This window comes from Parasteatoda tepidariorum, chromosome 6 (genome assembly GCF_982258835.1).
Source record: "Parasteatoda tepidariorum strain Cologne lab strain chromosome 6, Ptep-v5.0, whole genome shotgun sequence".
Lineage (NCBI taxonomy): Eukaryota > Metazoa > Arthropoda > Arachnida > Araneae > Theridiidae > Parasteatoda > Parasteatoda tepidariorum.
In genome coordinates, this window is record NC_141760.1 from 41498959 (window position 1) to 41526739 (window position 27781).

The 27781-nt window shown below is 26.5% G+C and overlaps 1 protein-coding gene across 3 annotated transcripts in view; it reads left to right on the plus strand.

The window, feature by feature from the left end:
- The first annotated feature begins 446 nt into the window (after positions 1-446).
- Positions 447-27781, plus strand: part of LOC110282037 (uncharacterized) — a 30738-nt gene continuing 3403 nt past the window's right edge. For 2 of the 3 annotated variants that reach the window (XM_087165718.1, XM_087165720.1), the window contains exons 1-13: positions 759-825; positions 4268-4336; positions 6535-6585; positions 8772-9008; positions 10196-10261; positions 11581-11673; positions 12310-12461; positions 14400-14663; positions 17608-17812; positions 18445-18654; positions 20892-21631; positions 23195-23682; positions 27019-27100. In XM_087165718.1, the coding sequence (XP_087021844.1) occupies positions 8877-9008; positions 10196-10261; positions 11581-11673; positions 12310-12461; positions 14400-14663; positions 17608-17812; positions 18445-18654; positions 20892-21631; positions 23195-23682; positions 27019-27100 (2432 nt within the window). In that variant the 5' untranslated portion in view covers positions 759-825; positions 4268-4336; positions 6535-6585; positions 8772-8876. Of the gene's footprint in view, positions 826-4267; positions 4337-6534; positions 6586-8771; positions 9009-10195; positions 10262-11580; positions 11674-12309; positions 12462-14399; positions 14664-17607; positions 17813-18444; positions 18655-20891; positions 21632-23194; positions 23683-27018; positions 27101-27781 lie in introns of all 3 variants that reach the window. The other variant, XM_087165719.1, reaches the window with a different exon arrangement.

Below are 27781 nucleotides of genomic sequence, written 5' to 3' on the forward strand. Positions count from 1 at the left end.
AGTTCTATTCCATTGAAATCTGTATTATACACTGTACAAACATACAAACGATTTTTGTACAGTGCAAATATTTGGAAATAATATATGTAACCACACAGCGTAGATGCCATAAGGAAGTGCTGACAGATACAGGTCGAGTCAGCCAGCCATTAGAAAAGACGTGTCATTTCTATAATGAATATATTATTACAGTTTGATTAGTGTTCCTTTTTATTTACGAATTAACATTTATTATATTTCACTGGCACTAAATTTAAAATATTTTTTGCAGAAATAAATTATAATAAAAATAAAAATTATCCAACAATTTTTTTGTTTTGCTGACCATTTGGCGCCCCTTTGTGAGTAGCGCCCGGGGGATGATGCCCCCCTTGCTCCCCCCTCGCTACGCCACTGGCGTTTAAATCTATTTATATCTATCTATTTCAAGCTTACAACACAGCAGAGTCAAGGCAAACCCTAACTACGAGATTCAGGCTGGTTTAGGACAGACTTGACCTGAGAATCTAAACACACCTTGAGTTTTTTTATCTCATTCCTCTAATACTAAAAGGAAAAAAAATACCGACTCAACTAGAATTTGCCGACTGGATGCTTATTCGATACCGAATATCTATTAGACAGCGAGAAACTCGTCACTCGATTCTCGGTCACATCTCCGAAATTACGCATGCGATTTGTTTTCATACAGTGTGAATGCTCCTTAAATTATTTATATTTTTCACACAGCACTTAAGCAAAACAGAAATAGGCGGCTTAAGCCTCTACTTTTTTCATAAATTATAAATAAACAAATGATAGTGATGATAAAGTTTTCTTAGTTTTGTAAGTCTCTTCTATATTTCTCAATATATTATATTTTAAAGAATTGAAACTTTTTTTTTGCAATAAAAATTGTTTAATGAAGATAATAAAACAAGTTGTACCTTTAAAAGTTATGGATTAAAGTATTATAATCCATGATGTCTGTATATTGTTGTTTGATCAATTTGTGACAGATTATTCAAATTTACTCTTTTTAAAGTTTTTAAGATTTTTTTCAGATTGAATATTTTTATATTTAAAGCTGTTTTAGTTTTGTTTTATGTCACAAGAATTTGGAATCGGTACATTTTCAAAGAAATTTGTCATTTAATATATTTCAATTGTCAAATTATTTCTCTTATGTAAGTTCTTAGATAATGCAGTTCTTTGTGAATGCTGATTCTGCAGAGAAAAAAAATATTTTGAAAAATTCTGCTGAAACTAAGACCAAAATTATGTTTCTCTAATGAAAAATCTTTTTACAAGAAATCCAACAGTCTGCGACAATGTCGTCGTATTGTTGCGATTATACCACCGCGTGTCTAACTGTTATGATATTGAATTATTATAAAAATTAGTAACAATCTGAATTTTAATGTAATTTATTTATGTTTATTAATAGGGTTTACACCAGCAATGAAAATTTAGTAGTACAATAGGACCATCTAGGTATTTATTTAGTGTCTGTAAACTTAATATGGTAAACAAATTTTAGAAAAAACTTCATGTTGTGGTAATTCAAAATTGTTAATTGCCATCTGTAACATTCCAAAACTAATTAGGTTCATTACCCCAAAAATGATTGAAGGTTATTCTTTAAAATTAAGTGAAAAAAAGCTAAAATAATCTTTGTAATTCAACAATGAGAGTAAAATGCTGATGACCAAGTAAATGAGTAAAAACAGAGAAAACTAACAAAATATTATACAAAGAATTAATTATCTAAAAAATTATGAAAGTTTTTAAATAGAGTCAATTCTAGAACAGCAAAAAATTTTATTTTATTGATGAACAATTATGCTTTCAGTACATGAATGTGAAGCACAAGTTTTAACATTTAAATTAAAAAATTTTTTGTTACAATCACTTACAGTTCTTCCATTTGAATACCACACATTTTAAATCAATACCACATGTAAAACATTAAAATTAGCTCAGAAAATATTTTTTAAATACATGAAATTTGATGAAATTTTTTTTTCCGTTACTATTTTGTAAATTCTAAATATATTTCAAGAAGGCAAATTTGTCGCCCATGTGTAAAATTTTAAGGACATATGCAACACATTTTTCTCCATGCTGTCTTATTGGCATGAACCCTATTTATTGAATTGTAGGTGCTGCCAAATGTTTTATAATTTTTTTAAAAAAAAGAGTTTCATATTATGTTTACCACTTCTTAGGATGAGCCTGATCAAATAAATATGAGATCTTTCAAAAATGATTCCACTTGTTTGAAATGAAGTGTGTTTTAATACTACAAGACAAGTTTTTAAAAGTTTATTCTGCTGATAAAGAAATATTTTGCCCAAACATAAATGTCACTTCAATTGATTTGTTGTATAGTTTTTATGCTAATTTAAAAAATATTGCTCAAACATAAATGTCATTTAATTTTTTTTTTTTTTTTGTATAGTTCTTGTGCTAATATAAGAAAGTATTGCTCAAACATAAATGTTATTTCAGTTGATTTGATGTATAGTTTTCGTTCGACCCAGTTATAAATAATTTAGACTGTTTTAAATAAAATGTGAGAAATATATGGAAGTAGTATTGCAAAATATTTTTTCTGCATTAGTAAAATTTTTTTATATTAACATATCTGTGTATTAATAAAGTCATATGAGTATATGTGTATATTTTAAAATTATTTATTATTTCTTAAATTTCTCAGTGGTTAGAGAATCTAAATCAAAATGATTTACCTATAAAAAGGAAGTTTTTTAAAAAAGTAATTATAGCAATTATCTTGTTATAAGCTTAGGTTTAATAATTTTAAACATGTTTTGTTTTAACTTTTTCTGTAGCTAAAAAAATATAAAATAAGTTCTATCGAAGACCACTACCAGATTATGACTGATTGCGAAAGATGAGGGAAAAAAATGATTTTAAATTCATTTTTTTTTATGTGTAATTATATCATAATTTCAATATTATCTGAACATTTAACTGAAAAAGTTTCCAGAGTTCTCAAGGGATTACAATTAACTTGGTTAATAAATAAATATCACTTAGCAATTTATCTATCTTCTCTATTCTTAGACTGTTGATTTCAACTTATCTCCACTTTTTAAATATTTTATAGTTTTCACACATATTCAAGATGTATACTAAATACAAAAAAACTCAGGATGGAATTTCCGATTTAAAGGTTTGTTATTTAAGTTGTACCACTGCCTGAAAATGCACATCTGGCTGTTAAACTTGCACGCACAAAATAATGTACACATGGAAATAGAGTTTTTTTCTTCATTTTATTTTCAAAGTGTAGAGTAAAAACATGACTTTCCAGCTTCAATTACTTTATCAATACTTATTAGGAAGCATCAGCACCCGACTCTCTCTCTTTAGTATCAATTACAGTTTCAGGCTTCACACTGTTGTTAATTGGGCATCAAACAGACAATGCAGTTTCTAAACATCCGGGGCATTATCTTTCCATGAGTTATTTTGCTTAGAACTTTCTCTTAGTTCAGATTAAAAATAAAACTCACTGACAACCTTAAAATTTTGCATGAAAAATTATAGCTTTTCAAAATTCAGGAAAATTTTGTTTATTAGAATAAATAGATTTTAATAGATAGCATTTACTACATTTTTTGAAGGTGTTATGTAAGCTGGCAATAAAATTTAAATAAGTTATTATGTGTAAAAAAGTTAATCTATTTAAAACGAATATATTGAACTGGCTTAGAATCTAACATGGATTAAAAAAGATATTTTTTAGTTCCTCATATGTTGCATTTAGTTTTATTTTAACAATTTTTAATTGAAGGAAAAAAAGTTGTCATAAATAGAGATTCTATCATGAATAGAGAAAGAAATTTAAAAAAATTAGTCACATGATAGTTTATGTCTTAAAACTTGAACAATTAACTCACAAATTATTTTAATTTTGCATTTTTCAGTTTTTTTCTTTCTTATCATTCAGTTATTATAGTAAATTGCTCTTTTGTTGAATGCTGGATAATTCTGTTTTTTACTGTGCTTTTTTATTCTATACACTCTTATTATTGGTTTCATTATATTTTTTTTTTATCTAAAAAATTATTATACTTTAATGTCAGAAAGGAATAGTCTTTATTGTTCACACTTTTATGCATGCTATGTTTTCCAATTGATTGGTCACTGCTTTCACTTTGAAATATATCATTGTTTAAACAGGAAACATAGTTTATTTTAATATATTTACTACTGTTTTCATTAGTTTATTTTTTCATTATGGTTTTTTTACAATTAACAGAGGCCATTGGATCCAATCAATGATAGACCACAGTCATCTGGACGGTTCAGTAAAGCTCCATTACCTCAAGTAAAATGCTACTTTTATTTTAATTTATTTTCGTTCAGAATTAGTGTTGGTAGCAGGTATAATTCTGTAAAAGTCAATTTTTAAAAGTTGTCAGGGTTCAGCATAGACAAGAGGCTTGTTTTCATGTAAAACAAAGCATCTTCTAATATTATTATGTTGGGAAATGTTAAAAAAAAATCTTCCCACTTTTTGAAAGTTGCTTGTTTTTTCTCTTAAAACAATCAAAGGTAAATTTGCTTTAGATAATTGATCTTAATCATTATATGAAGGTGAGCCATATCAATACATTTGTATTTGTAGAGTATATCAATACATTTGTACTTATATACTCTACTGACAACAATATGACAAACAGTTATACAGTGTAGATTTTATTAAACATTTTCTGTACTAGTTTTAATATATAAATGCAAAGCGATATACTACTTTCTGGAGATACTAAAGTTAATTTGTTGTATGCTGCTTTCCTTTTTTCCCCTCCAAGAGTGCAAATGAAGAATATAACTGTATGTTTATTTTGCATACTTTTCTTCAATCCTATTTCGTCCAGGTGGAAAATTAATTAAAAGCTTGTCTCACAACCTCTAGAATTTGTTTTCTCCCTGAAAGCATGTTTTATGTATAATTATTTTAAGTTAATGTACTAATGCATATAAAATTTAATATTAGCTTCTGCATATTATTTTCTTAAATTTTTAAATTTAATTGATATTTTAAATTTTTGATTTTTAGAAGCTTTTAATCTGCTATGTTTTAGCTACATATGATATTTTGTCTGTACAAATTTTAAAACTGGTTTTATCAAAATTATCTATTTTTCAGTGTCTGATTTTTTAATGTTGAATATATCTACAAAAATGTCTGCAAAGATCCAATAAAGAAATAAATTGTACCTGAGTCTTTCTTATCCTTGAAAGTTCTTTGCATCCCTTCTCTGAATTTGGAAGAAAAATAATGGATGATTGTATTATTAAAAAATGGATCAAAGTATTAAAATATAAATTTTTGTTAAAATTACTGCAAAAATCAAGTTTACAATAAGCAAGTTTTGAAAATATTTTCTGGAATTTTTCAAAGTTAGATATTTACTAAATATTCGTGAGAACGTTAAATTTTAATAAATAATACTATACAATTTAATAAATAATATAACTTAATACTTGATGGAAATCAACCACAATGAGTATGGAAATTATTTATTATAATGAGGAGTGACAATAAAAAAAAATGTGATTATCTGAAGTCTGAAGGGTTTTTTCCCCCAAATGGGAGAAACCCCTAAACAAACATTTAAAAAAATATGTATATAAAAAAAATTTTTAAGTTAGTTTTTAATTACAATTTAATTAACATCTCCATCATACAACTTAATTTAATTTGATTAACATCTCCAATCTTGTTAATAGTATTGTATTTATTTTCATTATACACTATTTTTAAATTAAATGGAAATTAAAAAATTGAAACAACTGTAGTTTCTTTCAATGTTTTATGAAAAAAACTATTGTAGAAATTGATTTTTAAAATTATGTAAAAAAAACGGTTAAAATATTCTAATTAAATGTTACGAATAATGTATACAATAAATTTCAAAACCAACTACAAATCACATTGTATTAGCAAACACAAATTTCCGTTGTTAAATTCTGTTAAGTAGGAATACTCAGAACAACTCTTAGATACTATGTAAAAGGTATTTCTAAGTATATATTTTCAATACAGATTTTGTTTTTGAATATTCATAAAGTTATTAATTAATTATAACTTATGAAATTAACCTAAAATTTTTTAATTGTGAACTTTATTTAGACATTTTCATTGACAAATAATTATTTTTTATAAATTACATAACAATAAATAAGTTTCTTCCAGAGCAAATACCACATCTGTGTTAAGTAGATTTTATCTTGTTTGATAATTTAGGCTTTTCTTTGTTCTACAACATAACACAATATTTCTCTAATTATTCTAAAATATATTTCTATATAAAATATATATCTAAATTATTCTAAAAATATAATTTTGATAATTTTATAGTGATTTATATTACTCTTTTTTTTTATTCAATATGAATAGAAACCAAAAAAAGTTTTACCATAGATAGTAGTTTTATATATGCAATGATGTGTTTATATATTCATTTCACATATGCATTTATGTTTTCATATATTCATATATGCATTTATGTTTTCATTTAGCTGTCATCTCTTTCGGATGCACCCATTCTTTCTGCAAATGAGAAACCAAATGTAAGTAATTATTTTACTTGCAATACTTAAAAAATATTTTGTTTTTCAACTAATATAAGTAAATGAAATTTTCTACTATATATTTTGGTAATATTTATAAGTTTACTATAAATTATAAATATTTTTTAAATTTGGTTTTGAAAAATATTTGTATTGTTTTGAATATTCATTTGAATGATTCTATATAACTCCCACAAACCAATTGAGCAAAGAGTTGTAAAATTCATAGCTCAGATAGGGAAATCAAAGATAAAACCTATAAAAGACGATATTTAAAGGAGTCTTTATGTTTACTGGTTGGTTTCTAGTTGTAGATTGACTAGAAACCAAGTTTTATGATGTCATGCTAAGTAGTGATGACATTCAGTGCAGTTTTGCTATTTAGCTTTAGCATTGAACGCACAATAAATGTAAATTTCATTGATCTCCGTATGTTTTATTATTCTTAGTTTCATTCAACATACTCAACTTACTTTGTATGATCCAATGAAGAGAGGTTAATTATTCTTGTATATGATAGAGTAATATGTTACAGTAACTAACTTAGAATAAATTTTTTGACTTTATTTATCGAGAGTAAATAATTAGAATTTAGGTCTAGGAGAATTTGGAAGTAATGGGCACCCTGACGCACTTTTCATATTTTGGTTTATTTTAAATAAATATAAAAAATTAAATTATTATTATTATTTTTTTCAATTCTCTGCATGTCTTATAATCTTGTTAATAATCTAATTGTTTATAATTTTAATCAATGGCTATAAAATTGGTTAAATTTTGTTGACTGATTAATATATTAAAAAAAGAAAATGTTATGTCGATAATTATTAAAAGGAATATAATACATATTAAAAGAAACTCCTTAAATGGGTCTATTACTAGAATATCTGTCCTAGTACATAATAAAAATGACATTATTGTTTTCAAAACTAAAAATGTTTAAAGGATATTGTATGCTATATTTTAATGGTTTTATTTTAAAAGAACTAAAGTTTTTCACATATTACTAAATAAATGTAAGGTAACTTATTTATTTTTTAGCACTTAGTGACTTCCAAATTAAATAGAATATATTATAGACTTATTAAATTAGTCTAAGTACTAAGTAGAATATATTATTGATTCATTATTGAATAGTTTCTGTTTCCAAAGGTTCAATACAAGCTTTTAAATTATAATTTTTCAATAAGCTTTATTGTAAAGTACAATTTTGTATAACTTAAAAGACAATATTTTATACAATAATAATTGTAAAAAAAATATTTACAAATAAATTGTTAAAGGCTGAGTCAGGCAAATCACAACTCATTATTCGACCAGGTTTAAACTTAAGCGATATGGCCATAGCTTCACCTCTCTTTAATACTTAAGTGTTAGAAAAAGAGAGAAATAACTGCAATAGCTTTTTTTTGCTGTTTTTCTGCGAATAAGAAAACTGCAAATGTTTCCTTACTTTTTATTTAAATGGTGTGAGTTAAATTTACACATTTATTATTATTGGTGAAATATTTTATGAAAAATAAGAGTTTTCATTCAAAATTATAAACTTATTAAAAATTTCTGTTTTTTAAATAATATTTCTCTGAAATTTTATGTGAACTTTAGTAAGTTTGGCTTACTTTATTGTCATTATTATAAAACTTTCTATTAAATTTAGTAAAAAAAAAAAAGTGAAATAATGATAGACAGCAATTTTCTTCAAATCCTATTTCAATTTTCTTGTGGGGTACAATTTAATACAAAATCTTATTTGAGTTCATATATCTTTCCTTTTTCGCTTTATCAAAACTGAATAGAAATAAAAATTTAAAAGTATCACTTAAACCATGGAGTCTCAGCCTAGTAAATGAAAGAAAATAAAATAGCAGTTTCATAACTGTCAAAAAACCTTGTGAACATTTATTTTTTACATGTCTTGTTTCTCCACATAATAACATGAGAAAAACTTATTTCTTATTTGTGAATGCACATGCTAGCTAAAATGCTGTTCTGTATGACTTGTTTCTCTGCATAATAACATGAGAAAAACTGATTTGTTATTTGTGAATGCATGCTTGCTAAAATGCAGTTCTGTATGTCGTACCATCAGAGAATCAATAAAAGCTGAATAAAAATTCAGCTAGAAGTTGGAAATTATATATATTTTTCTCCTTTTCATATTGTTTTATTTATTATTTTTTTCCCAGAGTATAAGAAGAAATAATGCTCTTAATGACAAACCATTGGAATTTGGCAGATTTGAAAATAGAAGGGGTACTCAGTTGACTCCTGTCAAACTGAATGCTTTGAAGATGCCTCCATCACCTTCTGCTAATAAATCATCAATGTCTTTTATGCCAAAAGGATCTTCCTTGACGAGAAATATCAGAAGAGCTACAGAAGATAAGATTCCTGAGAATCACCCACTAGACAATAGAAATTATGTAAGAAATTTTAGTTCTCTTTCTCTAAGACTTCAATTACAGTAACATATTCTCGTAACACCCTGTTCTGACAAGGCTGCACATGTTGGTGATAAACAGCTTGATGGTGACCATGCAGTCAGGTTTATGCATTAGGCGGTTTTATTTTTCAGACAATCTAAACTCATTAATTTGGAGCTTAGTGAGCTTCAAGCCACCATCGGGGTTAGAACCCTTATCCTCCTCTAAGAGCCGCAATGACTCAGGGGATATAGTTTTTGCCTTCCAATGAGGTGAGCCGATTCGAATCCCAACAATGGCTGGTCGATACGAATCGCATCCAGCTTGCACCAACCACAGTGCCGAAGTGAAATATCCTCAGTGGTAGATGGTTTATGGAGTCCCCTTGGCGTAAGACTTACAGTCGGAGGTATTTGTGGTTTTCCTCGCTATGTAGCACAAATCCTTCAAAAAGTTCCTCCACGAAGGAAAAATTTCTCCTAATGCTCCTAATACTTGATCCAGAAATTCCCTTGCCTTCTGGATTGGGCTCAAAAATACATGGTTAAGGAGTTGAATATTAGTACTCTCTCGCATAAATCTTTCCATGAGAAGTTTTATCTTCCAATAAATATGGGGTTGATACCTAGATGCCTTTGTGATCTTTAAGTTTGTATTGTGTGTTTCTTCATTCTTCTTTTCAATTTTGGTTTTTATGTCTGATCTTCTTCATATTACTGTTTTTTTCATTAATTTGTGAATACATATTTTTCAATGCAGTGTAGCTGCTAAGTTTATTTAACATAACCCAACCTCAGAAATTTAACTTGTTTCTCCTTGCTTGTTCAAGTTTAAATACTGTGTCTCTACTGGACAATGAAACTGACCAGAAAATAGTAAATGTTATATTTATTATCTGTTTTTTTTTTTCAAAATAGAAAGGTTAATAGAACAAAAATTTGCAGTCAATTTGAATGACAATGCTTTTAAGGAGTTTTACAAAAATCAAGTTCTAGAGTATGAGAATTATTCATATTCTAAGAATACAGACATATATTATCTACATCAGTTGAATCTCCATTGTCAGAATTTTTTTTTTAAGCCAAGAGATTGTTAAGATTATATTGTGTATGTTCTTTATTCCAACTATTTTTGAAATCATTTTTTTATTCAAAATATGTGTCATTGATTATTCGATATATTTACAGATTCCTCAGCATGAAGATTTTAATGACAGTACATCATCAGATGGAGGTTCCAAATATTCTTATGAGGTTTGTTATAAATACTTTCCTTTTATTATTTTTCGCCATAAATTATCAACAAGCTTTTATTTATGTTGAATGATATAAAAATTTGATTTAAATATTTAAATTTTAAAACAAAACTTTTCAATTTGTATAATTCTGATTGTTTAGATCAGGGATGGGCAAACTTTTTTGGTCGTGGGCAAAAAATCTAGAAAAAAAGTTTGGTGGGCCTAGTAAAAACTCCTAAAATAAAAATTCTAACTTCTGAAATAAAATAAAGTCAATTCATCATTGAACGTATGGCACTCTACATAGACTTTGCATTTTTTAGTTGCCATTTTGGAGTTAAAATTTTTTACAAATAACTCAATAAAGCAGTAGCTATTTTATACATTTAATAATTTCACCATTATTTACAATGACGTTGTATGTGTGCAATCTTTCCCTACGCAGTAAATAATGTTAGAACTCACGCCGCCAGAAAAATCCGCTCATTGGAACTTAAAAATGCGTAGTTTGCCTCTTGTGAAGTACATTTCACCTATATTAGATTCCATATGTCTGCTCCTCGGGAAAGACAAATACTTTCAATATTTTACCAATTGAAGCTGTCTGTGCTAACTATTTCCATCAATTTATGTTTTGTAGAACAAAAATAGAGAAAGTGAAAAGGTCATCAGTACTTTGTTAAAGAAAGAAAGAACAAAAATAGCTTTAAAAAAGTAGACAAGAAAATGGATGTATAATGTATATTGTTTATATTAGCCATGGATCGGCAAGTTAAAATTCTGTCCGCTGGCCGGATAAAACCTTCCGGTGGGCCACAGTTGTCCCGCGGGCCGTAGTTTGCCCATCCCTGGTTTAGATTAATTGTTTTTTTAAAATTTTTATCTATTCGCTTCTTTTTGCGATATCCATTACTTTCAGTTTTTAATATTATGTTTCAGCTTTGCTTAGTAAATGTTAATGTCGCATTCTAAATAATATGAAGGAAAAGGAGACTTTCGAAAGATTTGAAAATAGTATTTTATGGAAGTTCCTTTTTCTTCAATATATTATAAGGATATTAGTTGCGTTAGAGATACTAATGTTCTGAATGAATAGAGTTTACTTTAAAGAACCTTAAAGGTGGTTAAAAAAATTTTTTCCTCCAAAATATCAATATATTTTGTTTTACTGATACAGCATTATGAATTGACCCCGCCAGTCGATACCTCAATGAATACGGTACCGTAACACTGTATCGACAAGTTACCTGATTAGTTTCTATACTTTTTCTTTAAAAATATGTATGCATCTTTTTTCTTCTAATGATAAGTGATTTCTATCTGTGTATTATATAGGATAGTGGTGATGAAATGGAACAAGAATACTATGAAAAAAATATTCATGGTTCTATTGTCTCACCAGCTCATTCTGCCTACGAATCTCCCGACGTAAGATTATTTACAAAATTTGATAATACATTTCTAAAAGAAAAAAAAATGACAAGCTTCTAAAGTAGTTAAATTCAAACTTCTAAAGTGGTTAAATGTCATTTTATATTTATTTTTGGTAATACATTTCTAAATTTGATAATACATTTCTAAAAGAAAAAAAATGGCAAGCTTCTAAAGTAGTTAAATGTCATTTTATATTTGTTTTTGGATCATCTAAATATAGTTGTGAATACTAAAGTAGTTTTTCACCCTTAAGATAATTTTATGGGTAAATCTTTTTATTTTTTATTTCTTGTTGTCTTTTTAATTTGTTTCATTATTAATTTTTTTAAAATTTATTAAAAGGGAAAAATAAACAATGTCATTCAGGCTATAAAAGTAGTTAAATGTTATTTGATATATTATTTATAAATCATTTAAATATAGTTTTGAATATTAAAGTAGCTTTTTGCGTTTAAGATATTTTCAAGGGGGAATCTCACTTAATTTCTTGTTCGTTTTCTTAAATGTTTTCCTAATTAGTTTTCCTTCATTTTAATTTTACTTAGATCATTCAATATGTAGTTATACAGTTAATTTATTAATTTAACTAATTTATTTTGCTTCTTTACTAATTCTTAGCTTCTCTTCTAGGCTTTGGATATTAACACTCTTGTACAGCTTAACTCAAAACTGCCACCTGGCCGTGATATTTCTTCAAAAACTTCACCTCTACATTCATTAAATGATAAAGGAGGACCACCCCCATCTCTGAACTTGAGGAAAATGGGACAACCAACCTCTTTGTAGGTTTTATTAATGTATCTCATTTATTAATATTGTTTAACTCTTTTGTTATGAGCACCATATTTATTGGGCATAAAGGTGAAACTGTTTATAACTGGCCCACTCTGCTTCCAACTGTCATTGGCTAATGTTCCATTGACTCTTATTAGATTAATATCACTAAAGGTATATTTTGAATGAGTTTAATATTTTTTGTCAGCCATAAATATTTTTTCCTTCAATTTATTAATCAGTTGGAAAAAGCCGAAATAGAAAGCACATCATTTGCTGTGCAAACCACATAGGAGTGGAATCTAAGTGTAAAAACTGTAAGGTGGGCTTCTGTGTTATTGTTTTGAAATTTATCTTACTGAATTAAATTACGAAGACTGTTTTGAATTACCCTAAATTGCATTTTTATTTATAACTTTTGCATAATCTTCAAATATATTGTTATGTAACACTTGAATGAGAAAATCAAGCATGAGTTTACAAACATGCAATGTGCAAACTTTGGTGCGGTGCTCCATTCAGTAGTGTCTCTTCTGAGGAGTGAACTACTGTAGTAATTTTTTTTTTATCTGTGTATCAAAAATGAGTATTATAATGAATAATGTTTAAAGATTTATGAAATTTTTTGCAAATGTTTATTTGCCGAAATTTCATAATTTTAATTTTGAATTAGGAAATTCAATTTATTTTAAAAAGTTAACTAAATTTTTTTACAACTAAAAGATTGTTTATTGAGAAACTCACACATGGAAAATGAATAAAAATAAATATTTACTGTAAATTCATATCATTGACATATTTTGGAATTATGGTGTCAGTAGCACTGAAATTTTTTCTATATTTTCCAGTAAATTTTGATTTTAAATATGTTATCAATTTTAATGAGATTTCTAAAATGTATAATTTTTTTTCTGAAAATAATGGAAGAGACTATCTATACATTGTATTTATGTATGTATAATACAATATAACATTCCAAATTTTAAGGAAAATGCTAAATTCTCCTCAGGGCATATATGGCGATACGTAATAGTTTTTAAGAGAGCAAGGCCTTTGTTATTACAGTGTGGTGATATTGGTAGCCATCCTTACAAAATATTGCAAGTGTGTCGTTAGATTTGTTGTTGCTACTAAGTGCCACTTGCCAATACTAACAGGCCTTCTGTGGGAAACCAAACGATATTTAAGGCAGAGGGTGTGTTTCTTGTTTTTCAGTTGCCGAAGAATATGACTTCAGCCAAACACATGTTGAAGCCTGGTTTATTGGGAGGGCCTATTCATTCCAATACAGCTCATAATTTTGACCTGAGCCAGAGAATGATCTATCTCTAATTCAGTACCCCCAGAGGTATTGATTTGTTGTGGGAACTTGGAGGACTTTGTGACCCCAACAAATTAAACGTGCACCAATCACCATTTAATACATTCTTCAAAAAGCGGGATTCAAGCTCACGATCTCATGAACATGAACCCAAGGTACTACCAACCAGATTTGGAATCTGTTACAGTTTAAGCAATGTCGGAAGCACCACGAAATATAATTGTGTAAAATTTAAAACTAAAAATTTATAAACAGGTATGCTGAGATAAATGATAATTAATAAAGAGAATTTAGTAAAAATTAACTATTTTCTTAAAATGTTAATCTCCAACTGAAAGTTGGAATCATTATTACAAATTTGATCATATCTATTGATTTGAGAAACAATACCTCTTAATGTATGAATACTAATGTGTGAAACAAAATTTGTCCGAGAGCCTAACCTTAAATGTGCTAATAAATTAGTGTAGACGATATTTTAAGTTAAGAAATCAGGCGCAAGAACCTACTTTCTCTGAGTAAACATACCCTTATTCTGACTGTACTGCTGCATGGTTAAAAATCAATCACTAGTTATTCTATGCTTATGTATATTTCTAGTTACTTTTTATACTTATAATTACAGAAAACCAATACAGCCTGCAACAAAGAAAAAATCTTCTCCCAAGAAGAGGTCAAAGAATTTAAAATCATTAAAAGTCCCTAAGTATGACACTGATGAGAGTGGACTAGCTACTGAAATTGAAGAAGAGCAGAAGTTAATATTAGAGAGAGTTCAAAAGGAATGGGCAACAATGCAAGAGGAATTTAAAAAAGAAGAGAAAGCTAGATATGACCAGATGGTCAAAGAGAGCTCTGAGAGACTTAAAGAAGAAGAGGCTTTAATTCAGTGAGTACCTTGGGAGAAACAACATTATTTGTTGATCAATAATTGTGTTTAAATAATTAGTAATTATACTTATTATTGTTCATAATTATAAAGGGATATTAAGTGTACATGTACAGTACGTGTAGAGTAAAAAATACTTTATTGGTAATCAGCAGAACTTCTGAAAGTCTGCAAAATAGATTTTTCGGGTAATAGATATTTACGTAAACAAAGATCAAAATATGCATTATATACAAAAAAAGATAAAAAATGTAAGTTTTTTTTTCCAAAGTGTTTTGTGATTGTTATAATAACTTTTAATAAACTAAATAATGTGTAGCAAGATAAAATAAATGTTGTTAATAGATAAAAACATAATTAAAAGAAAAACACTTTTTTTTTTATCAAATAAGTTAAAGTTTCTCTTTAAAGGAAAAAAGGATTTTCTTCTTCTTTTGATTAGCAGAATTAGGATACATCATAAATAATCTCAAGCAGATAATCTGATTAAATTAGTACTCAGTGTCATTCTAATAGTGGGGCATTTGACAGAGCCTTGCATTTCTAGGACTTAGCTGAGAACTATGCGAGTTATATTATTTTTTTCTTCTTTCATAATTGTGAATTTTTTTAACAAAAATTACTGTCTGGTAATAGAAATTTGAAAAATGTGTTTTCTATTTAAAGCATATTGATAATAATAACCTAAGCCTGATTCTTGGATTCAACAGTCTTGATATTTCTAGGGGTCCTGCACAAATAAAACTGCTCATAGAAAAAGAAAAGAAAGTTATAAGAAAAAGGAAATAAAGTGTATTTAAAATTTTTTTAATTTTTATTTCAGGGGGATCCTTAAATACAAAAGGTCTTATTTCTCTTTATAAGTTCCAGACCTGTATAATCATTAACAATACTTAAGCGATAGTATAAATTCGGAAATAAAAGAATGGGAAAAAAGTTAAGTTATTCAATTTTAAGAATAAAATTCTAAAGAAATTACTAAATAAATAAATAGTGGGATTTATTTCAATAATTTGGGCAAAAATCTAGAGTTGAATGAGGAGCCATGTGTTAAAGAGGATTGAAAGCGTCCTGTAAAATATTTTGCCCTGAGTGAAGTGTAGCAAATGTCTTGTAAATAATTTGATAAATCTGAATTTGACAAAATCAGAAATAATATCTATTGATAGTTGATTCTTACAAATATTAATATTTTACTCATTAATATTCATAGTAAAAAATTTCTGGATGAAGAAACTGGCTTATTTTGATTTATAAAAGAACTGCATAGAAAGTATATCTTGTAAAATAAACCTCTAGCACATGAATGTGTACTTTATAGGTCCTCAACACGGACATTAACCATTTTGCTCATGTCATTAAAATATTTAACACTGGCCTAACAGTTGTTTTAACTTAAAAAGAAAACTATATAGAAAACAGACCTTTCTGGAAAATGAACACCTCACACAGAACTGAATACTGTATGGATCCTTAACATGGGTTTAAGCATAATAACCATTTTGTTCATGCCATCAAAATATTTAACATTGAGCTTAATATTTTAAAAAGTAACTGGAAGTTCAATATGTAAAGAATTGGTTTTATGTGTGTCAATAAATAATAAAATTCAAGTGTTTCTAAACCAACATACATTTTAACAAATTTGAATGTTAATATCATGAAACTGGGAACTATGTTTGTGTGACTGTTTATGTGATATTTAGCAAACCACTGGGTCAATTCAAAGATAATTTTATTAAATTCGTCTCAAAGGATATAATTGTTGTGAAAACTTATGTTAGTTATTAAAAATTGATGAAAAAAGTTTTTAAAAAATTTCGCTATTTTCATTTAAAAATTGATGAAAAAACTTTGTTTTGATATAATTTTTTTAAAGTTAATATACTGACTTAAATAAATAACGAACACCAACTTCTCATTTTTATTTACTATTATTTTTTTTTATTTTTTTTGCAGAACACATTTTCATCTGACATTTATTTGCTTCATTGCTGACTAAATGCCAGCATTTTTTATTAATTAATTATGCAATGATGACGAATTTTTATAATTTGATTACTGGTGATTAACAATGAAATGGCAAATTTTTACACGCTGACAATGTGTTTAATAATCATGTGCTTATTTGGAAATTTTTTTTAAAAAAAAAGAAGAAAAAAAAGGCAACTTTAGTGACTATATGCCCCATATAAGATTGTTAAAGAGTCTCAAAATGTTAGAAAATTAATGAAAAAGAAAAGTTTTATCTTAAAAAATTACTTTCTTAATAATTCCCTAAAAATCTCAATTTTTAAGCTGTTGCATTTGAAAGATACATATGTTGAAAAGAAATCTCATATTAATATAGTTTAAATTATGTATTATGTTAGTTTAGATGTTAATATAGTTTAAATTATATTAACATCATATTGTTTTGAAATTCTGTTCTTGTATTTATTGTGTTACAAATTAATTTGGAAGTTTTGCTAAAGTTTGTTTTCGTGTTAAATCTTGCCTAAATGAAAAAGCTTTATGGTTATGAAATAGCTGATTTTTTTTTGTTGCCTCAAAGTATAACAGTTATATTCTGTCAGGCATTGGTATTTGAAATGCAAGGATATTATTTAAGTTAATCCATTAGCTTTACATTCAAAACATTTCTACAAAGAAAAAAGTTACAAATTTGTGCCAAATCTTACATTCATAATTCTGTGATAACTAATTCAGTTTAAGAATGTTATTGAATAACTCTTTAAGATGATTTATATTGTTCAAATTGATAAACACATTGAGTGTTAATATTTTAATTTGTTATTTTTTTTCTGTAAAATAAATAAATAGACACTTAAAAATGTTGGATTAATTTCTCTCCTCTTGGAAGTTCTTAAATTATTTTTTAATAATACATGAAGTATGAAAAAACTTATTATTTTCTGAAAATATTCCTAAATTTCAACTTTAGGAAGGATCATTCTGATATGCTTTCGACTCTCAAAGCTGAATTGGAAAAGAAGATACACGAGGAGCGTAATACTGCAGAGAAAAGTTTAACAGAATTAAAGAAAAACAATGAAGATCTGTATTACAAAGAAGAACAAGTTTTTAAGGAGAAATTAGATGCTCTGAACGAAATGAAGAGTTCAGAAATAAGCAAAATAAAACAAGAGGTAGAGTAATAAGAATGCAAATTTTTTCTTGTTTTGTATTGATTAATGATTTCTTTCTTATATGACATAGATATGAATTCAGGGTAATTTAGAGTGTATTCTAAATATGTATTTTTTCTTTTATTTCTCTTCGATTTTTTTTAAAAAAATGATTTAAGTTGAAAATAATTTCTTCATGGTGTTTTATCTTCTCAATGTTGAAGTTTTTTTAATTCTAATTTCATAAATGTTTTATCCATAGAAAAAAAAGAAGAAGTATAAATGTATTAAATGTAAATAGGAGTGGAGGATAGCTTTTTAATTATAATTTTGTATTATTTTTATGTAAAATAATTTGCTTTTTACTATCGAATGACTATTTCAGGTATAATAATTTAATTTTATGTTATAATAAGTTAATTTTATATTTCTTTAAACAACAAAGAAAGACTTGTTCTATCATGAGTAAGTCGGAATTGATTTTTTTCCATTTTGTTTTTGGTTTAAATTAATTTACTCTAAGTAAAAAATTCTGATATTTTAATTTTTTTTAAATTATAATTTTTTCTGTCTGTGGAAAGAATGAATTAATATTTAAAAATTGTTTTATTATTACTGATTTTAGTTGTAACTATCTGTTTTGTTTTTGTTAGCATGACGAGAAATTGATGGAAATGAAAGAACTGATTAATGTTGAAAAAGAGAAAGAAATTGAAGCAGTAAAATTATCTCAAATTAAGGAATTAAATGATTTAAAAGAGTCTCATTTAAAGGAATTGGCTTTAGTTGAGAAAGCCCATTCTGAAAAAATAAATGACATTAGCATTGTTCACACTAAAGAGCTAAGTGAGGCTCAAAATAATGTAAGTGTTTTTTCATTTCTTTCTATGTTATATCTTTTTGTGAATGTTTACCGTGTAACACTGAAAATTTAAACTGATCAAGGGTAGAAATGGTCTAAGTTTTAGATATTTTTTCTGGATTTTAGATATCTACTTTATCTGGGATCTACTTAAACCGTATTTAGATCTTACTTAAATCTATAGAAATGTCAAAGTTCTTTGATAGTTTCAAAGAGTTTTGATTGTATTGGCCTAAAATTTAAAAAAAAGTGCTGTGATTGTATCATATATTCACCTGATTTCTTAATTATTCTTTTGGCTGTTTAGTTAAATTTTGATATTGCAATATGATAATCAACAGGCACATTTAGAATTGTGCATATGAGTCTTTTGCCACACTTAATTTCATCATAAGTTCCTGGGTTTTTACTATTTCTTCAGCAGTTATAGCTATGGTGTTCCACATAGACTAAAAATTTTGATATTTTAAATACATTATTGCTGTACACAACATTAGGTAATATCTATTGAGATTGGCTGATTTTTATTATAGATTCATGTGGTCTTGTTAATCATTTTTGCAATGGTGATTGCTATAGGTATTTTTTTAAAAATTCCTGATGTTTTAAATAGTACAAATTAATTCGAGTAATCTTTTTTTGACTCGTTTTGCAAAGAGTTTGGTGTAAATCCAGCTGGTTTTGCTAATCTGATAGATTATTGATAGAAAATTAATAGATTAAGATTTAAGATCTATGAATTTCAAGGTATTCAAAGATATTTTCATTTGTGAATCTTTTGTAATCTCTGATATGCTTTTCTAAATCGACTTTAGCAAGTTATGGCTAGGCCAGTATTTGATCATTTAATAATTTTTGTGGCCTCCATTTTGTGTGTGTTCTTTTTTTTCTTCCTGTTTTATTAGTATAAATATGTAAAATCTTCAAACTCTGCTTGATTATTATTTCAAGAAATTGTATGCAATATGGCTGAACGTTTTATAAAATCGAGACTTTTACCTCCAGTTTTATTGTACATTTAGACTTTTTCAAAATTTTGTTTCAAACTAAGCTTATTGCAGCCGTTTTCATGAAGAAGACTTTTTAAAAATTATGTATAAAATAAAATGTAAAGCAAAATAGTAAAACAAAAAAGAATTCTTTCAAAAAAACAGAAACAAGCAAGTAGAACATTATTGCTCATCTAGTTCAAATTAATTAAAAAATAACGCCGATCTCTCATTTTTTATTAGCTGACACAAATGGAAGTGTTATCAAAACAAGCATACTCTCAAATCCTTTACAAAATATTCATGATATCATTAATTGGCACAGTAGGGGAAGAGAATGATCTGTAAAGAATGGGAAATTAATGTGTTACTTTTTGGAAAGAAAAAAGCCTTTTCTATTCTTATATTTATTCTTGTTTTAAACTCAAGTTTTCATTTTAGCAGAATTACAATTACAGGGAATGTAGTTGTCTTTATATTCCTGATTTTTCTAATTAAAAATATTATTCGCTTATTTGTCTTAATTTTTAGCATTTCATTCTGATATTCCTAAATTTTGCTTAGAATGCACCATTTAAAATAACATGCAATTTTATACAAATCATTTTGATTTTTTTTTTTGTTTTGCAAATTTGAAATTTTAAGCAGTTTTAAGCATTTAAGGATTTTACTTAAGACTGCTATGATATTATTAATTAAAACACATTGTTGTAGTTTTATCGTATTGCATCTTTTTATGCTACACAGGGCTGATTGTGCTCCAGAAAAAATCCGGATTTCTGGATAATTCGCTGACAATGATCCGGAAGTTTCCGGAGATCTAAGCTCCAGGCGTTTCAAAAAATCATTGATCACAGAGGTTTCCGGAAATCAAATTTTCAAAGGCGGAATTTAAAAATACCGTTTATTTTATTTGTTTGTAAGGGAGAGCCAGAGAGATACTTTATAAGATTATATTCATGATTAATATTTATTTTTTATCAGTAAATAATTGTTATAATCATAAACTCAAGACATATTTGTCAATGGTATAGGTATGTGTAAAATTTTAAATATATTTTAAGTAAACTAAGAAATATTGAGAAAACGGAAAAAAAAGCCTTGTTTAAATTTTTTCTAATTTTTCAATTTAAACAGTTTTTTTTTTTTTTTTAAGACTCAGAAAATTTTCTGGAATTTCGACTTGGGCTCACAATCACCCCTGGCTACATATTTCATTAACTTTTTATAATTTTTGAATATTTTTTAGGTTACAGAGAGTAAGTCTTCTGAAAATGCAAACTTGCTTCTAGATATTGAAAAAACCGTAAAATTATTAGAAGAGAAGAAAAAAGAGTTTGCAAACTTATCTGAGGAGTTTAAAAAATTAGAAAATGAAATAAACACTGGCAATCAAACATTCTTGAAATTGGAAGAAAAAATTTCTTCTGCTCAGACATATTTTGAAGAAATACAAAATGAAGTGGATGAAACTGAAAATAATTTAGACTTATTGAGAACCGAAAAGTCAGCATTAATTACAGAAATTAGCATCTTGAAAGAAAACACAGCGAGTGAAAAATCAAAATTGCAAAATATCGCCAAGGAAAGAGAAACAAAGTTGACAAATGCTAAAACTCTTGGTCGTAATTGTATAGATAAGAGTGTTAATACTGAAGTTATTATAACCACAGCTTGTCAATATATCCAAACTAGTGTTGATTACAAAGATGCTTTTTGCCAAATAATTGAAGAAAAATCTTTAAAGGAAGATAGAACTAGTCAAACTAATAATTTAAAATCAATGTTATGTGATAAATTCTGCCAAGTTGATTTTGTAGATAATCTAAAACTCAACAATAAGAACATATCTCCAACTAAATTATCATCTTCTGAAATTAGCGATGCTGCCAGTGTCAATGTGCTAATCAATAAGAGCCTGGAGAATGCCTTGGCCAATGTGACTCATAAAATTGATGAAAGGTTCAAAGTTATTGAAAAACACATAGGGTATTTATGTTAATTAAATCTTATTCATGTTTTAAAAATTTTTTAAAATAAATTTTGAAACCCTTTCTGAAATATTTTATCAAATAATACAATGAATATTCTTAATTGTCACATATTTTTTGTTGTTGACAGTATCAAAGTCAACTGACAATTGCGAAATGTTTACTTCTTCTGCTGAAAGTTGAAGTGCATATAAACAATTTATTTAATAAGCTACCATAATCTTTTTTTTTCTTGCAATTTTTTAGTAAAAATAATTATGGATTTAAATCTTAATTTTCTGAGTCTTTTTTCTTAAATTGTAAAAATAAAATTGTTGTTAAAAATGAAGTTTTAAAAAAATATTCTGTGCTAAGTTCAGGCCGATTTGTATTTTCAGTAACAATGTAATAATTTATGGTCAGCTGGTTCATTTTCACATACTCATTGCTACAAATTTCCTCATTGACCAGTATAAATTGTTTGGGACAATAGCGTATATGTACATTTTCATTCTGCAGGGTTTACAACTTACCAATTTTAGTTGTTCCAACTAAATTGGTAAGTTGTTCCAAGTTATTCCAACTTACCAATTTTAGTTGTAAAAGAAGCCCAAATATTTCGCTAGTTCAAACTTTTTTGTGTGTTTTGTAATACCTGCTTCAACATTCAGCATTATAACTTAGGCGATTGGTACTCTGTATTTATGAATAAATTTAAGCACAATTTAATGACTGTTTTCATGTACAGAATTTACTAGGTTCACCATAAAAAATTCTGTTTTATATTTTTCTTATTTATGCATTTACAAAATAATATTTGATGAATAAAAATATAATTATTCAATAAATTATAATTAATATATAATCAAATAAAATTATTTTAGCCACTGTCTAATTTGTTAGGTTAATCACACAGAAATTTACTTTTAATTATGATTTATTATATATATATATATATATATATATATATATATATATATATATATATATATATATATATATATATATATATATATATATATTCTCTGTAATAAAATGAAAAAATATAGGGGCAAAGCACATCAAATACTTTTTGAATTTTTAAATGGAAAATACAGTATTTTCTTGGATATTCATCATAGCATCATAATTTATTATTATTTATCAACACAAGTATAGTTTTTAGAGGAGGTTGGGCAGCTCCGACAAGCAGGGCACATCGACCAGAGATCTATTGTACCTAAACCCTAAATCGTGATTAGCAAGAAAGCCCTATAGCTGAAATGAAGTATAGTTCTTAGTTTTTGAATTAATTTTAAATAGCTTAAAAAATATTAAAAACTTACTTCTAAAAAACAGCCGTTTCCAAAAGATTGTTTCACAGCATTCATATAAAATAACAAAATCATTTGTTACATATCTTATATGATCTTGGGTTTATCACACATTTATGTGCAATTTTCTTCAAAACATAAATAATAAAAGATATATTTCCAAAATTGTTTCCTAATCTTCATATCAAAGTATATGACAAATGAAATTATATTTTTTTTTGCTACTTGGTTTGCGTTTTTATGGAATGACCTTTATAATTTTTTTCCAGATCTTTGGCACAAATTGCAAAGCCACCTGATAATCAAATTCCTTCATCTGACAACTTTCATAACTCGTCATTTGCTCATAACACGGAAAATCCCAGTGCATCCAATATTTACAATTTAAACGTACCTCAAAGAACAAGTTTCAGTGATATGTTGGTTGATACTTCTTACCTTCCTCCCTCCGTGATCCAGAACAAAAATACTTGCAGTTGTGTTCAGGGTGATGCTGAATCGTGCGATGTGATGCAGGAGGTGAAAAATTCGATTTATCGGTTAAATGGAATTTTAAGTCAGACATTTATGCCTGCCTTAAATAACAGTGATGTTATGACTGAGATGAATCATCCTGTTGTTAATTATTCTAGTCCATTAGAAAGTTTTTACTCTCAGTTTCGTCATTTGCAAGAGAAGCATCGAATAACTAACCTTAAACATAAGTGCCAAAATGAAATAAAGTTACAAGTAAAAAATTCCTCTACTGCACTATCAGGTAACTATATTTTTTTTGTTAATAATTAACTAATTCAGAAAACTTATTGTAAAAAATTTTTTTAGAGTTGTAAATATATATAATTCAATTATGCAGAACTACATAATTCAAGAGCTTTGCATTATGATTTTGATATGAATGAACTACTTATTTAAACATATGTTCAATCACCAATACTGATAACTACGGTTCAAGCACAGTATGGTGACATTGCGTCAGTTGTCACCAAATGTCCTAAAAATGTCACTAAAGTGATATGCATGGGAGACAAAATTGTCGCCTTGTAATATGTTCAGAAATTACAAAATAGAAACTAAAAATATTTTTTTTTCTTTGCATCGAAATCCATGGATTTGAAACAAAAAAGTTGTTATACTAATTTTATTCTACACGTAGGTTAGGTTTCAGTTTTAAGAGTTTTCAAATGAAATAACTGAAATTCCCTGGTTCAAAAAATTTTAAATGTTGGAATTTCAAACTTACATGCTGTGCTGTGCTTTGCATTCAGGTACTGACAGTTTAATTGTTCATCAATGAAGCAATTTTTTGCTCTTTTAGAATTTATTTAGAATTTTTAGATAATTTTTAATATAAAATTTTGTTAGTTTCTACTTTCTCTGTTTTCCTCATTTATTTATTTATCTAATCTTACTATTTTAATCTGTATGTGGACTTTATTTACTAATATCATTTAAACTTTCTTTCACTTAATTTTGATAAATTCCAATTTTCAATCATTATGGGGATTACTGCAGAGCTCATTCTAGGCAGAAAAAAGGGCATGGTGCAGAAGTTTAAAAAAAGGGCATTATTATTCTAAAAAAGCAATAATTTCTTTCTATGGTCTTTACACGTTCTAAATAATTTTGATTTAATGATAGTGGAAGTAACTGCAAACTTTCATAGACAAGTGCAACAAGGGGGTGTGATGGCTATTTTTCTTTTATAATATAAATCTATGTATTGACAACAATGACAAACTAAATAAAAAGAGTTGAAAATAACAAAAATTTAAGAAATCCATAGTAGAGTTTGGGAAAAAAACGAAGGGTTGAGGAAAAAAAGCGCAAAAAGGGTATGGAGTCTATTATATCAGGGCACTAATTTACTTCAGGGGCAACAGGGTGGATTCTTTTGACTAAAAGGGCAGCAGGGTGCTGCGCCCTGTTTACCCTGCCTAGAATGAGCTCTGATTACTGTATGTGGACTTTATTTACTAATATCATTTAAACTTTCTTTCACTTAATTTTGATAAATTCCAATTTTCAATCATTATCATTATGGAACCTAATTAGTTTTTGGGTTTTTCGATGGCAAATAATAAATTTTGATGAGTACCATAACATGAATTATGCAATTGTAAAGTTCGATATTTTTAAATTTTTTTCTCAAGTTTGTCTACCATATTATTTTTTTCGATCACTAAATGATTGCTAGGTCGTCCTATTGGACTACTAAATTTCCATTGCTGGTGTGAATCCTACTGCTAACACTTGTTGTATTGATGTTAAACTGTTTATTTGCAATAAAAACTTCATATTTGTTTTAGCATGAATAAATATATATTATAACTATAATTTTTGTATTTTAAGTTCAAAATGAACTGTTATCTTTGCACATAATCACTTGCATGGTAGAAGTAAGCACTAATATTTTCGATGATATTTTGATATTTTTAAACTCAATTGTATATAAATTAATTCAATAATAAATTCAATTGTATGCTATTTTGTTCTGGAAAGTATTACTAATAAGAGATTGTATTTTCATTAATATTGAAATATTTGGTTTAATTTTGAATGAATTTAATTATTGTAGAATTCTTTTTTTTGGAGCAACATTTATTAGTGGTGCAAATTATTTCTGTTTTCAGAGACGAGTGATGTAAACTGAGGTTTAAATTTATTAAAAATTCTTTTTTTTCTACTAATTAAATTAACTAAATTAGTAAGTTAGCATCAAATCTACTTATCATAGCTTTTAATATTTAAGTATGTAAGTCCTTAAAAACTTACAAGTTTTTTGTTCTTAAAATTTTGCTTTTCAGGGACACCTATCATTATTTCTCTCAGATTATTAGAACCTTGTAATTGTTTGACTTTTTAAGTTATATTATAACTTACTAACATGTGAGGAATTTCAGTATTTTATGTTGTACCCAAATATTAGTTTTTTTAAATAAGAGTAAGAAAAATGTTAGGGCATTTAAGTTATGAAATTGTAATTTATAATTGTTTTTTTAATTTTCATTTTATTATAACTTATTAATAGCTCATTCAGGGCTCAATATGGGGTAAAATCTGTGCATTTTCTGTGCACTTTTATTTATTGTTTTTTACGTGCTTCTGTATAAGAAAAGAAAGAAAAAAGCATTTTCAAAGAGCTTTAACAATTAATGACTTAATGAAAAATATTCATTCATTTCCCCCGCGTTGCAATGCTATGTGTCGCAATAAAAATAAGCTTACATAATAACACCACTATTATTATCAAAACTTCCTGAATTCTTAATCAGTGAAAGAATTTAAATGATCAATTTTTAGAATATCAAAATATTTCAAATGCAACTTCTGTAATAATTTTAATAACTTAAAAAAAATATTGAATACTTTTTTTATGTATAAATTTTTTATGTAGATAATTTAATTTCAACAGATTATTATATAGGAATTTTTATTTTATTCCTTACCAAACCCAGTTCTATATAGGAATTAAAAAAAATATGTTTTTATAAGTTAGTATTCTTGTTAAATTTTAAAAGTACAATTTCATTTAAATTTTTTAAATGTTAATAATGATCAAGTTTTTCTTCATAAAAAATATTTAGCTTATCATTGTTTAAATTAATTATCTAAAAATAATTAAAAAATATAAATGTTATAAATTTTATTGCAAAGAAAAAAACTGACAGTCTGCATTTTATTACAAAAACACTTGGATATTTCAATAAATTATTCAATACAATTTTTACTTTATAAAGCTATAATAATTATTTTCTTTGTTTATTTAATAGCATGAATAATTAACTTTTAATAATAGCATGAAAGCAGTGATTCACGCTCACTTAAATTTTATTATAGGTATTAAAAATAAGAGGTATTAAAGTAAACAAATATTTTCGGAAAATTAATTTAAATCAAATTTTTTACTCTGTTACTTAACTAATAATCAAATATATTTTATGATTTTGATAATAAAAAATGAAATTCTTTAATAGATTTTGATTTAAAAAGAAAGATTTTTATTGAACTGAGAGATAAAAAAATAGTGAGAGTCATATTTTTTCAGTAATAAGTTGTTTTTTATGTTAAAACATTATTTTCTTCAATCTTTTAGGTCCAAGTCATCTAATGGGTTTGTTTAAATCAAAGGATTATTCTAAACCGAATAATATTGAAAACTCTAATCTGTATTCAATGTAAGTTTACTTTAAATGCTTATGTATTTTCAATATATTTTAAAATAATGATGACTTAAAAATATGGATTTTGTCTAATATGGTGTTCTTTATTAACATAGTGTATTTTATTAATATAATGTTTAATTAACACAGGGCGTATGGTAATTAAAATGGTGTAAATAAATATTTTTAAATGTCAACATAGAAAGGTAGAAAAACTTTATAATTTTTTTTAAATAGAATATTTTTATAAGAAGGCATAAAGTTACTCTAAGATCAAAACAAAAAAAATAATTCTACTTGGCGATATATTCTTATATCTTATTATAATTATATTATTATAATATTATCACTTATCTACATGAATTGAAACGAAATTTCTAAAGGAAAGGGAAGAAAAGTTCCGTTCTCTAAATTTTATTATAAATTAAAATTGTTTCTTTTTATACAGTTGAGTATTTTATTGCTTAGAAAAAATATCAATCAAATGTTATCAAAACAATCATATCAAAAATGTAAAGTTAGCTAAAGAATCTCTTTAAAACCTGACTCTTTTGTTTTATAGGCTATTTCAGGCCTGAATGTAAATATCTCGCAGATAGAGAGCACATTCAAAATCTTTTGAACACCTTTGAACTTTACAGTGAAAAAATTCTTCGGATACTTTAAAAAAAAGGGGTTTTTTGTTATGTTTGGTAG